We start from the raw sequence: 16,422 nt of genomic DNA, 5'->3' as shown, positions 1-16,422 counted from the left end.
TATTAAGAAATTACAAAAAAATATACAAAATGAAATATTTTAAAACCGTGCATCGCACGGGCTTACATCTAGTTTACAAATATTATCCTAATCTGCGATAACTATTATCATAACTATAATGTCTATCAGTATACATGCTATTAAGGCTAATGTGATTATTCTAATACATTATAAGTGTTTTTTAAGCATAAAGTTTATGTTAGGAAAATAGTAATCTTTGTAGAAAATAAAAGTAACTTTAAATACTAGTAGGATACTTTTATTAACCCGTTTTATAGTAATTTAATAAAAGTCCGACTTAATTAAAAATTTGTGTTTCGAAATTTAGGTGTTCCTCTCATAAGGAGGATCTCCTAATGTTCAATTCTCTTATTCTTTCATAAAAAAAGAAAAATTAAAAAAAAAAAAAAAACCAAATATATTCACTTGTACAAAGTCTACTAGTTTGTGTTGTTTCCACTTTCCACTACCAAACTTTTTATAATTCCCCCAACTTTTTTGTAAAGGTGTTGCATTACTTGCATGTAGATAAGATACTTTGTCGATTCAAAATTGCGTAATCATGAAAATTCAAACTTATCAACTTACAAAATTGCACAGTAGTAAAAAGATTGAACATGATCACCAAATAATTCTTGTAATCGTTACATTATTTTGCTGTGCAACCTTTATTTATAAATTAAGTCTAGAATCCTTGTACATCTAAAATTCTGAATGGGAGTCTTGATCTTGAACTCCTATCTTACAAAAGTCGCTGATTATACTTCAAGCGACTTATAGATTGGAAGAGATTCTTGGAGTTTCGGTGTCCATCATGACATGGTTACGGGTAATTTCCTCAACTGTTCGACAACCACTTAATGCCATGGTGAGCTCAAACTCATCACGAAGCATTTGGAGCACTTTCCGCACACCAGCTTCTCCATGAACTGCTAATGAAAATACCACCGGCCTTCCAATCTGGACCAAAGAGAGTTTATGAACTTCTGAACTTGGATGATAACTAGTAGGCATTCTGAGTTATAATACTCAAAGTGCAGATACTAGTTTCACAAGCCTATTTCATTGACAGCATTTTCTATCATCTGATATATTTGAAAATCAATAATGTCTGCAGCACATTTTACTATAGATCCAAGTTACTGGAAACTTGAATACTAAGATACTAAAAAAGTCACTTACAAATACTCCAGAAGCTCCAAGTGCTAATGCTTTGAAAACATCTGTGCCACGACGAACACCACCATCCAAGAAAACAGGAATTCGATGCTCCACAGCTTTCACAATCTGTCATATGCAACAATGGAGAACATATGTAGGTATGCCACAACCACAATACGAGTACTAAGTATTCTCAAGTATATTTATAATACAAATATGATTCTTTCTTTATTCAGAGCTTCAATGATTTTCTGCTACATTGATAGACATGATGGTCAGACCGTACTAATGGCCATATTTTGTAATTAGCGAGTAGATGGTTGAATTGGCTGGTCAGATAGTTGCATTAGACGTTTTGTACTAGAAATCAGTGATTGCATTGGCTGGTTAATTAGTTGTATCAGTTATGTAAACAAAAGGTTCGGTATAATTACCTGATATCCTTTAGTTCTGATGTTATTTGAACATGTGAAATGACAAATATATACAAAAATAGGGTAACATATAGGGTTGGTAGGGATGTAAGTTTTAATAATTTCATGATACAATTGGCATTTGGCTAAAGCTTCACAACCAATATACTTAAAACATTCATTTTTCCAACTTTATTAATATTAGAGAGTTAAGCGCAACCAGCTTATTGATTTAACTATATGCTTGTAAGAACAATGAGAGATAGCACTAATGAAAAGTGGCAGATTTTTAAGAAGTAATTAATGTAGGGAGAGCTTTGAACTGGAAATACATGCCTGCACTTGATTTTAGAAAATCTTACGTAGTTCCGTGCAAATACCTTATACAAATATAGAAATAAGAGGGATGCAGAGAAAAATGTGCGTCCGTGCAACAAAAGATCTTAGTCAGGTTAGAAATCCCTTTCCCATCATTAACTGCTTATCGGTTTTTGCCCCTAGGTGTTTATCGGCTAGTATAGGTTATTGATAGAGGTTCTTGTCCAACAACCATAATACTTCTTATCAAGAACTTACTACATAACTCAAAAGGAGCTTTACCAAATCGGAAGCAAAGGGAAAAAAAAAAAAATCCAGATTACAAATATACAGATTTATCAAGTGTATGGAGGTTAAATTTGAATACCTCTTCCAAAGCCATGATGGTTGCAGGCACAAAATCAAGTTGTCGAGCTCCATGGTTGGAGACGATGATTCCTGCTGCACCTGCTTGCACTGCCAGTCTCGCTGCAGACAAGATAATTTACTGACATAAAGGTCTTACAAATATGATATTATAGAAATCATGTCTCCCGTAGGAATTATTTACAAATTCACTTTACTTACCATCCTCAGCAGTTAGCACTCCTTTCAGCAAAATTGGCAACTTGGTGATGGTCTGAAGCCACTTTACATCCTGCAAAAGGTATTCACAGGGAAAGATAACACATAAAACAATCTGCACTGCAAAGAGCAAAACAAAAGGGTAAACTATTTTGTTATTTACCTTCCAATTCAATGACCGATCAACTTGATGAGAAAAATACGAGGCTAATCCAGAGTTATCTGACTGCAAGTTCTTTCCAGAAAAAGAATGGGACTGTTATTTTGAATCACTTGATAGGTTACCAGTAGTCTGCTTTGATGTCTTACTTTCACTCACCCGATTAATCTTACCAAGATCCAGCCCCTCAAAGTTCTTTAATGTCAAGTGTTGTGGGAGAATAAATCTGCAAGGGATGTTAACTGTAAGATCATACTCAACTGTTTACTCTTACTATTCGTAGAAGTGAACTTAATATAACATCAACAATTTTCTTCTTTCACTGAAGAAAGTAAAGAAAAAAGACAGTATACATTATGTAATTACCTGTTCTTGATATCTGCCTCCCTTCTACCTATCCTGGGTGTATCAACTGTAAGAACAATAGCTTTAAAACCAGCCTTCTCAGCTCGTTTAACAAGCTGTGCGACAATACTCCTGTCTTTCATTGCCTTGATTAATTGGATACACACAATCATCATCAGCTTGACCGCTGTTTTGGAAGAATCTTACAGAAAACAAATTTTACATACAGACTCAAAAATTACTCACATAAAGCTGGAAAAATCGAATTCCAGGTCCAGTTGAGGCAACTTCTTCAATGCTAGATGTGGCCATTGTAGACAATGCCTGGATCATTTAATCACACATGCAAATCAAAGAATGAATTTGATACTTAAGGTCAGAAAAATAGGAAGGAAATGTGAGTCAGAACCATAATTGTGCCAGCAGCAGATGCTGCCCTCGCTGTTGCAAATTCTCCTGCAAGAAAATAATCACTGTTAAAAAAAGGAGGTTTTTCCAGTCCAGTTTCTCAATTAAGTATAGATTGTCAATTCAGCAAGCTTAGACAAAGAAATTAAACACTCCACTATTCAGGAGGAAACTCAGAAAATGAATGTCATAGTAGAAACATTAATAACATGGTGAGGGGAACAAGAAATAACTCATACAATTTTTCATTATATATTTTAAAAGAAGGAACTAATATAAAATGTGGGTCCTGAGACTGTGAGACTAGAGTATTCATGATCATTAGCTCAAGAAATAACTCCTTGGCCCAAACACAGTCAGAAACTAATAATTCAAGTATCATCTTCAAAATCATAATCATATATGATAGAGCATCTAGTTGACAGCATTGGATTCAAACCATTGATCGAATACTGCTTTTAAAGTAAAATAAAGTATCAAGTTGACTAAGATTATTAAAATTCAGATCATATATCAATGTATTACTAAAGCCTACAGGCTATAAAACAGCAGGTGTCTGCTGGACTTGTGTTAATTTTGACCAGCCATCCTGAAAACAAGAGTAGCAATAACAATACCAAATCACATATTGTGGATACTTTTAGAATGACTTGCATTAGTTTTTGCATATGAGCATCAATAAACCAAAACACAGACTGACATATCAAAGTAGAATACTTGAACATTAAGATGAACATCAAGGACTTGAATTTTTACCTTCGGGGTGAGCCATTTTTTGCATAGCTGAAGGAGCAATCATGATTGGCATGGGAATCTTGAAACCCAAGACAGTTGTCGTAATGTCTATATGACTTACATCAATGAGGATGCGAGGCCGGAACCTGAATTTCATTGGGAGTAATCGAGAAGTAAATTGCAATAGTCAGCCAAAGATATAGTAATCTTCTAAACGGTTGTTTAACAATAATGATTTGCTAATGATTCTAATATATCCTTGCACATGAAAGCTGCAAGTTATAGTTGCAAATGGCACAAAAAGTATACTTGAAAATTGAAACTGGTCAAATAACAAAGGATACGGAAACATTCAAGTGACCTTAAATGTTACGACACTACATGAAAGAGAAACACATACAAAATCCTCGAAAATGCATTTCTGTTCTCTTCTAGAGTCCATTCATCTTCAGCACCTGATGCATAATAATCATATATCATTTTCGGCAGTCTCTCTTTTGCCAGCTTTGTATATTCAGAAACATTTGTTATCTCCATTATGCCGTTTGTGACAGGCCAGCAATATATTCTGTTATATGATTTCCCCTGAAAACATCAAAGCACTGAAGAATAAGATTACAACAAAAATTAGGAACAATACAAACTGATAATTTAATAGCAGCAGCGTTTTCAAATTTATAATTGGCAATCAAAGAATTATTCCATCCAAGTTCTGACTCGCCTAAAATGTACTCCGTACCACCCTTTGGTGTAAGGGATCAAGATAGATCTTCTGTTCCAAAAAGAAGTTTCATCCTATGACTTTCTACAACAGCTAGACTACATATCAGACCAAAGAAATATTGATTAAGATCAGGGGTCAGTGCTATTGATATATGCTTAGTGTGTGTGTCAGTGAACCTAAAAGCCACCAATATCTATATTTCAATTGCTACCTTAGCTCTAAATGTTTGAAATAGTATGTCAATGAGCAGAAGTTACCAAGGCGCGGAAGGTGCTTATAGCAGTTTATGCAGCAGTTGTGTAGAGTGTAGTGACTAGAGAGCCTAATAGATAGTAATTGGTTTGCTAGTTTGTAAAGAGTTTCTTCCTCCACTATTAAGTTTTCGGGGGATACTTCAAAAGTTCAAAGGTGCGTCCCTTCACATCAGAATGTAAACTTTTCTTAACATTACTTTGCTTACCCCAAATATTACTTTACGCGATGAAATGTTCATCGATAATGAAATGTTCATCGATACACACAGACAGATCACACACAATCGTCACAAACAACAATATTTCCAACAGTGGTCAACATCTAAAGTAACTAATTTAACATCATTAAGTGACAAGGTTACACTATTGTATGGCTAACTTTTTTATTAAATCTCCTAGTCTCATGGAAAAGGGTAATTTCATGATCAATATGTAAGATTAGTTGTTTTATTGGTTCCTAATACAAGTATGATAATTAGTATAGTGCTTCAGAGATGTTAACTACAAAACATTTAACAGGGGGAAAAATCACTAAGTTATATTTATGTAAATTAATCTCTTATCCCAAATTTTGTATTATATATAAAGTTAGATTGATCATCAAGCAAAAATCAACTTGAGCTATAAAAATTATTACTCAGCTAATTATCATTCATTAATTAATTTGTAATTATATACCATATAACTTTTAAAAAAATCATCAACGAACTAGAATCATACCTCTACGTATAATTTACAAAAGATCGAAAGAATTGCAAAAAAATAAAGAAGATTGCAAAAATCATCAACGAACTTGAATCATACCACTGCGTATTATTACCCAAAATAGAGAAAATAAAGCAATGAAAGTTTAAATGAAAAACAAAGTTACGAATCATAAGGAAAGAATCAACAATCAATAAAAGAAAAAAATAGTTGAAAGAAAGAAACATTATTAGAAAGTTGGTGTGACTAACCTGAAGTAGAGTCCAAGTGAAAATGGGAGTGTTTGAAGCTAAACTGCAGAAAAATAAGACGGGGTATCTTCATTATTTTAATCATAGAGGCTGCCATTACAGTGGTACGACGAATCAAATTTCCATCGAGTTCAAAATGAGTTTGACTTGGTTAATATTGGGTCGAATGACTTTGAATCGGGGTGATTCTGGTTTTGTTGATTTCAATTCGACTTAGGCCCTGTTCTTTAGATCTGCTCTGCTTTGTTTGCTCTGCTCAAAAGAAATCTGCTTTGCTCTTATTTTTAAACAATAATTAATAATAACAATAATAATTAATATTGTATTGATGATAATAATTTATTATTTTGAATAAATATAATAATTATTAATATTAAAAATAATTTTAATAATTATTAATAATAATTAATATTTATTAATCATAATAATAATTAATAATAATTATCAATAATATTTAATAATTCAAATTAATAAGAATTAATATTTAATAATATTATTAATTAATAATTATAACAATTCTTTCAAAAAATTAAATAATAATACTAACAATTAATAACAATTTCTTTTATAAACATTTGATATTAGTATCACAATGTGTAGAAACATTTTATGTGGGTTTTGATTGTTAGTTCATTGAGTTGAGTTATTTTCAAATCTTTCCATACAATTTAAGAATTTTAAAAAAAAAAAAAAAAAAAAAAAAAAAAAAGAGGTTGTTTTCAAGTAGTACTTTGTATATCATTATTATTTTTAGGGTTAAAAATATATGATTAAGACAAATTTATAAGTAAAATCATTATAACTCATTAAATCATTTTATTTTAGAATTTTTGTGAAGTAAATATAAGTAAACCGTTGTCTTTTATCTTTCAACTATTAACATATGTTAAATATGATACACATATATTTATGTTTTCACTCACCTAAATCAATGGTATATGCACAACAACAACAACAACAACAACAACAACAACAACAACAACAACAACAACAACAAAAACAACAACCACAACATTAATAATAATAACATTAATAATACTATTAATAATAATGTTGAAATCTGCTCTGCTCGGCTCGGCTCTGCTATCTTGAAATCTGTTCTACTCTGCTCTGCTGAAATTTAATCTGCTCTGCTCTGCTAACCCATTCTCTACTCTACTATGCTCTTCCCAGAAGCTCAAAAGAACAGGGCCTTAGTGTGACGAGAATAAGGTTAATTCACTGTATTATATGAGTATTGGGTCAATTTCAATCCAAATCTTGAATTTAGTTCAGGTTATTATCCAGATTCAATATTCAAATAAGGTGTGTAATTATTAAGTTATAACTCCTTTTTTAAAGTGTCCTATATTTAAGAATCTCACTCACATTATATACAAAGTATGTATTATTAGATCAACTCCAATGACAAGCTAATTTGGCAATTAGTTTGTCATGCCACATAAGCTTTTAAGCTATTTTTTGCTCCAATGGCTAGCTATTAGCTTAGTAGTAGTTGTTGGATATAAAATACATGGAAATAACTTAATTGGTGCAATGAGCATTTTATTTTGGAAAGTTTAATTCCCAAGCAAATTAGCTTGCACTACTAAAATAACCTCATTTACCGATGGGAAATATCGATGGCCAATAAAAACTATCCGATACCTTTTGCCTGTCGACATTTATTTTTTTAAAAAAAAAATCAATTTTTTTACCGATGGTAAAAAGCCATCGGTATTTATTTTTAAAAAAAAATTTAAAAAAAAATAAAATTCAGAAGTTTATTCACCCAAACCCTAGCTGCTCCCCTAACTTCTCTATCTTATCTCACAGCCGCTTCTTTTCTCTTTCTCCTTCTCTCTTCTCTCTCCTCTCTCCTCTCAGGCCTTATCTCTTCTTTCCTTTCTCCTCTCCTCTTACGTTCCTCTTCGATCTCCTCTCTCCTTCTCTCTCTGATCTCCTTTCATGGTTCTCCTTCTCTATACTCTTTTCGCACTATATATTCTCCCTCATCAAAACTACAACCACCATCACGACCGGCATTTTTTTTCTTGAAGCTAATGGTCTTTTTGGTCAAACTCAACAATGAAAATTCTTAAACCCAAAAAACATGAAATATCAAAAGGTATGTTGATTTTTATTTAATATTGTGGTTAATTTCGTTTTTTTTGTGATTATTTTTTATTTTTGTTGTTTAATTCGGGTCTTTTTTGGTTGATTGTTGTTTAATTGTTGTGGGTTGATTTCTTGAATTTTGTGGGGTTCAAGATCTATAATTTTTGTGTTGATTTCTTTATTCTGATGGATTTTTTATGTAATTGTTGTGGGTTTGTTTTTCAAATTTTTGTGTTTTTTTAGTTGTAGTTTTTTCGAATTTTCGGTTGTTTCAGGATGGTGGTTGTGGTTGGTACAAGGTGATGGTGGTGGTTCACGGTGGTTAATGGTGAAAAGGGAAGTGGTTGGAGCATCGGTCTTTGGGTGGTGGTGGAAGGTGGTTTAGGGTGGAGTTGCTAGTATGGGGTAATGAGGTAGGGGGTATGGGCATTGGCGGATCCATGATTTTATGGGTGCTAGGTCACCATTATCCATCGATCCAAAAAACGGATTTTGTGAAGGATGATTTTGTGGAGGAAGAGGATAAATTTTAGGACTAATAAAACTTGTTATATCACATGTATTTTTCTTTTAATTCTAAAAATTAAGTTACAATTTCAATGAGATTAATTGATATTACTCGTATAATATACGGAGTAGGTTACTATTATGGACTACATAGCTAGGATTAAATAGATAAAAGCGGCGGCAGCGGATTAAAAAATATCCATTATGGGTTCAGACTTTTGGAGTTATCGAACATTACATAAGATAATTTAAATTAGTTAATTGATGTATATATTAAATACATGTAATAAAAACCAAAATGAATATATATATATATATATATATGTATGTATGTGTGTGTACACACACACACACACACACACACATATATATACACACACACACACACACACACACACACACATATATATATATATAGTGTATATACATATATATATGACTATATATATATATATATATGTGTGTGTGTGTGTGTGTATATAGTCATAAAAATGAAATGAAGAAACTTTTTTTTAGAAATTAACAGACTAGTATGTAAATTGCGAAGTAAAAAAATAGTCAAACAAAAAGTGTAAAAGTTTTTTTTAAAATTAAAAATATACATATTCTTTGATTTTGATGAAAAGTAGAAACAATTAGACCCAAACAATAATACAAATCAAATGAAACAAAAGAAAAACAAAATATACTTAAAAAAAATTATTCTTAAAAAAAAAAATTATAGTTCAATATTGTCTAACGGGCTAGCATATAAATGGGTAAAAAAAATAAAAATTTTGGTTGTGGGATTCGATCCCCTGTCAACCTTGGCAAGACTCCACTCAAAGCATTTAATTTACTACTGAACCACAAAGCTGAATTGTGCTACTCATTGCTTTAATTAAACTTTTTACCCTTAAACTTCCAAGGTCACGTGACCCAGCGTGAACAACGCTGGGTCCGCACTGGGTATGACCGTATGGGGGGTGGGTAGGGGGCAGCAGGGGGTAAGGGTAGTATTTATTTATTTATTTTTATTTTTTTTGAAAGAACCGATGGCTAAAAGCCATCGTTAAACTTAAAATACCTATGCCTTTTTGCCATCGGTAAAAAATATCGATGACTTTTGCCATCGGTAATTTTTTAAAAACAATTCGATGATTTTTGCCATCGGTAAAACCTTTGGTAATTTTTTACCGATGGCTTTTAATTTCCATCCGTATTTCTTATTTTTCCGACGAATGGTTTTCCATTGGCCAAATACCGATAGCAGCTATCGGTAAATGTGATACCGATGGTTTTGGTATGTTTACCGATGGTTTTTGACCATCGGTATTGGGCTCATTTCTTGTAGTGTTGGCAAAGCTAATTTTCTTAGCCAAGCTAATTGAGTTTTCTAGCTCCAATGGTCAAGCTAGTAGCTAGGGAATTATAGAAATTGCAAGCAAGTCCCTAGCTACAATCATTGGAGTTGCTCTTATTCTCTTTTCCTTTAGACTCCGTTATTATTTCATAATATATCTTATCTCACATATACCTACTCCTCATCTATATCTTTTTTGTAGAACACTCATAATCTATATCTATATCTATATCTATATATATTATTAAAGCTCATGGCAATATATGGTATTATGCCATGTGTCACAAGATGTGACGCCACATCATACTAGTCAATTAATGATTGAAAAATTCAATGCATAAACCTTCATGTATTAATGTTTAAGTTAATTATTAAAAAACTTTTCATTTGCATAACACCCTATTTAAATTTCTCTTGGAATGTAACTCCTTAATAATTGACAATAATAGAATTTGTAAGAAAGTAAACATTACTCCTTTATTTTTTTTGTGCATTAACTCATAAAATTGTAATTATATAGTAAAAGATTATATAATATATTTTATATATATATATATATATATATATATATATATATATATATATATATATATATATATATATATATATATAATTGAGATCGTGTGAGAATCAAGGTGAATAATAGGAACTACTAATCTCAGCCATTGATCGCACTCCATCTAATCTCAGCCATTGATCGCACTCCATCTAATGGCTCACATTGCACCCGCTCTCATAATGGCATTATCGTAATTTCGCTGTTTTAAAAAAAAATTCCATTTTTTTTAACGTTTAAGCCAATTTCATTTACTTTAAGACTGATTTCATTTATACTAAATTTTCATTTACTTTTGAGAAATGAAACTGGAAACTATTTTATAAAGTTAAAATATTACAAAAATGCCATTAATGACACGGGAGGCATGTGAGCCATCCGATTAACATGATCTAAGGGCCTAAAGTTAGGTAAGAAACATTTATGTTTATTAGGAAAGTCGTCATAGGTAACCAAATTACACCAGTGTTGAGCAACTGAATCAGCATGCTATATTACAATGATATATGTCAAATTTGGAAGGGAATTTGTGAGGTACTGATGATTTTCTTTGGGAGGTAATAGGTTGTATAGGAGTATTACGTTCAGAAATAGGATTAGAAGGAGAAGAATCAGCAGAATCAAGAGAGAAAAAAGAAGAAGAAAGGGAAAAAGGGGAAGAAGGAAAAGGAGAATAAGAATGTATAATGAGAATCATGTATATAGGAAAAATGGGATCAGTAAGAAAAGATGGGGTGTCTTCATGAATATCAAGAGTGGTGAGTGGTAGCAGTTGAAAGAATAGAAGCAGAGTGGTTTTTGTTATAAAAGAGATGATTGATAAGGGAAATGCCTTTCATGAAATTGTATATTCCCAGTCACTTTGATTTCGTGAGAACCAAGATCATACACTTTATAACCTTTTGGACTTATTGAATACCCTAAGAACACATAAGGGTTAGCCCTTTCATACAACTTTGATCTATGCACTCTTGAAGAAGATCGAAGCTAAACATAAGCAACCAAACACTCTTAAGTGAGATAGATCAATAACAAAACCATGTATTCTTTGAAAAGGAACATCATTGTTAATTGTAGCAAGAGGCATCTTATTCATCAAATAGACTACATAAAGTACACTATCACCCCAAAACTTGTCTGGCACCAGTTGCGGATACAGGTTGGGTTCATTGGGTTCATTGAACCCACTAAAAGTTTTTTATTTTTTTTTTAAAAAAAAATAAAAATAAAAAACATGTTAATTAAATAGAACATTTGCATAGTATAAAGTAAAATGTTAGCGTACAACCCAGTGGTAATTTTTGGTGCACGTCCTTTGCTTCCTTACAAGGAATTTAGGGGTTCAAACCCTCTCAACCCCTTTTTTTTAATTTTTATTTTTGTAAAAAAATCGGGACTTCCACTTCAGTGGAACGAGTGTTTTCATCAATGACTTATATATGGAAAAAATAAGTCGTGAAATAGTATGGACGATCACTTATTGAATGATAGTTTAATCACTTTTCTTGAGAGATAGAGACTTATTTACTAGAGTTGTGATGATGATGTATTGATACGCTTCCAAAGTATGAAAACTCGAACAATGCTTTTGTAGGGATTTTTTTTTTGTTTATTTTTTTTTTCCATTTTTCAAAGTGTAATCCATTTGTAATCCGCAAATATGAGCTTATGTATTGAATATTTAATTAATGTATTTGCGTTCCTTTTTTTCTCGATTCCGAACCCACTGTTCGGAAATCCTAAATACGCCTCTCCTGGCACCCTAGATTGAATATATAGTGCTCTAGCAGTCTCCAAAATATGCCTATGTTTCCTTTCCACTACACCATTCTGTTGAGGAGTGTCACTACAACTGGTTTGGTATAAAATGCCATATTTATTAAACAAAGGTTTCATTTCTCCTTCACACAATTCCTGATCGTTATCAGATCTCACAATTCTGAGTTTAGAACTAAACTAGTAGAAACCATAGCAATAAAATCTGACATAATTCCAACTGCCTCATTTTCATTTAATTTCTCATTAAATGAACCCAAGTAAATCTGGAGTAATCATCAACAATTATAAGGAATTGATTACATCCAGTAGTTATTTTTACAGAATGTGGGCCCTAAACATCAATATGTACAAGTTCAAAAGGCTTCTTAATCTTAATACTCTGCTTAGCTTTAGGACAGACTTGACAAATAGTATTTACCATAAAATCATCCAATGCACAATCAGGCCTTAACATCTTTAATTTCTTGAAAGGCAAATGCCCCAACCTTAAATGTCATAGTTTAGCATCCTGAGGCACACAAGATGTCTTATTTGATAAAAAAGCACTATTAACTTGTTTTCCACCTTTGACTTCACTCTCCTTCTATTTCGGACTCATATTACCAAGAAGAATTGATTGTCCTTTTGGTGTGTAAACGAAGCACTAATCATGATTAAAAAGAAATTCATACTTCATATCTTAGCATAATCTGTGCACATAAATAAGGTTGAACTTAAATTCTGGCACATATAGCACATTATGCAGAATAATTCAATCATGTAATTTCACCAATCCAATATGTGTAACGAAAGATTCTTCTACCATCAGGTATAGTAGTATATATATAACCACTAACAACATGTTTGTATTGAGAGAAATAAGAGTTGAGATTTCAGATTTAAAGCACTACTGTCAAGCAACCAACAAGAATTTGAGCAAGACAGAAGACAGAGATTACCTGCCATCAAAGCATGACTATGGGATGAAGAACCATCATTTTCGTTGGATTTCTGACTTCCAAGATAAGCCATGAATTGATTGTATTGGTCTGCTAAAATTGTTTTGACAAAATCATCATTTTCAACTTCCGTATTTTGATTGTCAAAACTCATAACTGCTACCAGTGGTGTATCTAGGAATTCCGAAATGTGGGTTCGGAACCTTAAAAAAAAAAGACGAAGATCATATATTAATTAAATATTCAGGGAGTTTGAAGCACCTATCAATGCCATGCCCTAGAATCTCACAATGTGTGGAATAGAACTTTGAATCATGCTTAGGATAATTCTGATAACTGACATTCTGCTTTGCAATAGCTCTAGAATTCTGAGTAAAATGCTTATTAAAATTGTGTTGAGGTCTAGAAAACTTGTTAACACCTTGATTATTATATCTCCTTTCAGTTGCAAAAGCCATGAATTCACTGCCTGAATTCATCTGAGAAATCTCTCTATGCTAGCTTTTCTTCTTGTGCAAACATTCTATACACTTCTGTCACCATAGGCAATGACTGCATCATGAATGAGTACATTTCCTCTTACTGTAGCAAGCTAATCATTCAATTTTATCATTAATTGAATCACCATCTTTTGATGATGTCTCTAAAAATTCACTTAGACAAATTGCAAGTGCAATTATGGTAGGTACAGTAAGGCAGAGGACATGCTTCATCAATTGCATCCCAAACATGCTTTATTACAGTAAAAAAAATTAAGCAACTAATTGATTATTTTGACTAACCTCAACTAACTTCTACTCCAGAGCATAAAGTTGGCCCAAAGAACTGTAACCAAACTTCTCTTCAATATCTACCAAGATTTCTCGAACGTCACACTACTAGAAATACTCAACTGCTATTTGTCGCTCCCAAATTACCAGGTAACGCTCCCTTTTTGACTTGAATGGACCACTATGCCCTTTATGCAATTTGGGTTATAAAAAAGGACCTTGTTCCCCATTTGGACACAATACATGAAACGGTCCCCTTACTTCACGACATTGTTGTCCCGAGCTTCCCAAAATCGGTCCCCACGACCTTGCAACCAAATCGGTCCCCACGACCACCTAAATTTTCTATTTTCAAAAATCGTTAAATTTTTCGACGGGTCTTGGGTCATGGACGGCGAGTGGAACATACGTACGCCGGAGAATGCGTCGGATCATTCTGTAAGTTTTTTTTTTTTATTTTCGGTAATTAGGACATCCGCCTAAAATTTCCGGATGTCCTAGGTACATCCGCCTAAAATTTCCGGATGTACCATGGAACATCCGGAAATTTTAGGCGGATGTACCTAGGACATCCGGAAATTTTAGGCGGATGTCCCTATAAATTTTTTTTTTTTTTTTTTTTTTGAAGGGATTTTTTTTTTTTTTTAAAAAATGTTAAGTACGTTTATTAAGTTTTTTTTTTATGTATTTTTTTTTCGTGGTCTTGTGATTATTGTTGTGATTTAGTATTTGATAATTAATGTAATTTTGTTGTATTAATATGATTATTAGTAATATGTTTATTTTTTGTTTCATTATTATTATTATTATTATTATTATTATTATTATTATTATTATTATTATTAGTAATATGTTGATATTATTGTTGTTGTTGTAGTTGATATTATTATTGTTGTTGTTGCTGTTATTTTTATTGTTGTTGTTGTTGTTGATATTGTTATTATTAATTAGTAGAAATATAATTTTAATATTAATATTAATATTATTATTATTATTATTATTGTTATTGTTATTATTATTATTATTTATTTATTAATTAATGTTATGGTCTTATAAATTGTTTTGTAGTTGTTGTTATAATTTTTTATTATCATTAATATTGTTATTGTTTTGTATTTGTTGTTATTATTATTAGTATTGTTATTAGTATTGTTGTTATTATTATTATTATTATTATTATTATTATTATTATTATTATTATTATTAGTATTGTTTTTATTATTTTTATTATTTTAATTATAATTATTATTATTATTGTTTTTATTATTATTATTTTGACATAAAGCATGTTTTGTGTAATTTGTATAGGATATGGAATCTGAGGAAGGCGGTGACGGTGTGAATTATAGTGGGAATTTTGTCACCGATACGTTTTTTCCTACATTTGACGATGCTGTTACATGGGCTGATGGTGTTTCCATAAAATTGGGATTTATATTGGTGAAATCGTCTTATAACAAAACCAGATATGGTCGGCCGTATCGGTATTTGCGATGTGATCGGTCACGAAGGAGCAAGCCGAGAGATTTGGAGAACGCGATACGGAAGGACACCAAAACCAAAGCTAATGGTTGTCCATTCTACATCAAGATATATTATGATGTCAGCACCGAAAGTTGGAAGATCATTGCGAAAAATGATCACACCGGGACACATAACCACCCAATGATTGTGTACCCAGAGGGTCACCGTAAAGTGAGCGGATTGAGTCCGGGTGCAAAACAGGTTGTGCGGGACATGACAAAGTCCAAGGTTGCTCCCCGTAAAATCATGTCCACTATTGCCGAGCAATTTCCTGATTGGGTTTGATAAAGAGCCATCTGTATTTATTTCAGACCGTGATCTTGGGCTATGTGCGGCTTTGAGAGAAGTCTTTCCAGGGACGTCACATTTACTCTGTCTATGGCACATCAACAGAGATGTGGAGGCTAAGGTGACGAAGATGTTTGGAAACAAGACAGTTGGTGTCAGTTTTAGAGCTGGGAGATGGTTCAAAATCGTGAATGCAACAACACAGGCGGAGTATGATCGTGCTCTAACTGCCATGCAAGTGAGGTGGGGAAAATATCCGTAAGTGATTCAGTATGTTCAGAGAACTTGGCTTTGTCATAAGGAGAAATTTGTGAAATTTTGGACAAACCAGGTTCTTCATTTTGGTAACACCACCAACTGCAGAGTTGAGAGCCAACATTCAGCAGTGAAAACTTGGTTAGAATCATCCACAGGTTAGTTGTATTATTTTATTAGTTGTTCTCGTTGTTACGTAATTGTAATTGTATTAATTGTAATTGTATTTGAATTTACTAATTAGAATCATTGGCAGGTGCTTTGGATACCGTATGGGCCCGAGTCCATTGTCATATCGGTAATCGCATCATACAAATTCGTAATGACT

At 32.3% G+C, this 16,422-nt stretch overlaps 1 protein-coding gene across 1 annotated transcript; it reads right to left on the bottom strand.

Annotated features, from left to right (window-relative positions):
- Positions 1 to 560: 560 nt before the first annotated feature.
- Positions 561 to 6,185, bottom strand: LOC145611623 (glycolate oxidase 1-like). Its single transcript, XM_081666966.1, has 12 exons — positions 6,039 to 6,185; positions 4,505 to 4,689; positions 4,126 to 4,250; positions 3,371 to 3,417; positions 3,208 to 3,285; positions 2,983 to 3,107; positions 2,776 to 2,842; positions 2,620 to 2,682; positions 2,460 to 2,529; positions 2,260 to 2,360; positions 1,183 to 1,287; positions 561 to 960 (listed from the first exon to the last, which is right to left on the bottom strand). Exons 2-12 carry the CDS (start codon positions 4,639 to 4,641, stop codon positions 775 to 777), a joined length of 1,104 nt encoding a protein of 367 aa, XP_081523092.1. The 5' UTR covers positions 4,642 to 4,689; positions 6,039 to 6,185; the 3' UTR covers positions 561 to 774.
- Positions 6,186 to 16,422: the final 10,237 nt, after the last annotated feature.

This window comes from Chenopodium album, chromosome 24 (genome assembly GCF_948465745.1).
Source record: "Chenopodium album chromosome 24, dcCheAlbu1.1, whole genome shotgun sequence".
Classification (NCBI taxonomy): domain Eukaryota; kingdom Viridiplantae; phylum Streptophyta; class Magnoliopsida; order Caryophyllales; family Amaranthaceae; genus Chenopodium; species Chenopodium album.
This window is presented reverse-complemented; position numbering and strand designations above follow the sequence as displayed.

What these genes read in the sequence shown, in the direction of transcription:
- LOC145611623 (XM_081666966.1), bottom strand. Translation starts at nt 4,641, where the DNA reads ATGGAGATAACAAATGTTTCTGAATATACAAAGCTGGCAAAAGAGAGA. An exon ending in ATCGGTCATTGAATTGGAAG is followed by an intron (nt 2,530 to 2,619) that starts GTAAATAACAAA and finishes TACCTTTTGCAG; the next exon opens with GATGTAAAGTGGCTTCAGAC. An exon ending in AGTGCTAACTGCTGAGGATG is followed by an intron (nt 2,361 to 2,459) that starts GTAAGTAAAGTG and finishes TCTTGTCTGCAG; the next exon opens with CGAGACTGGCAGTGCAAGCA.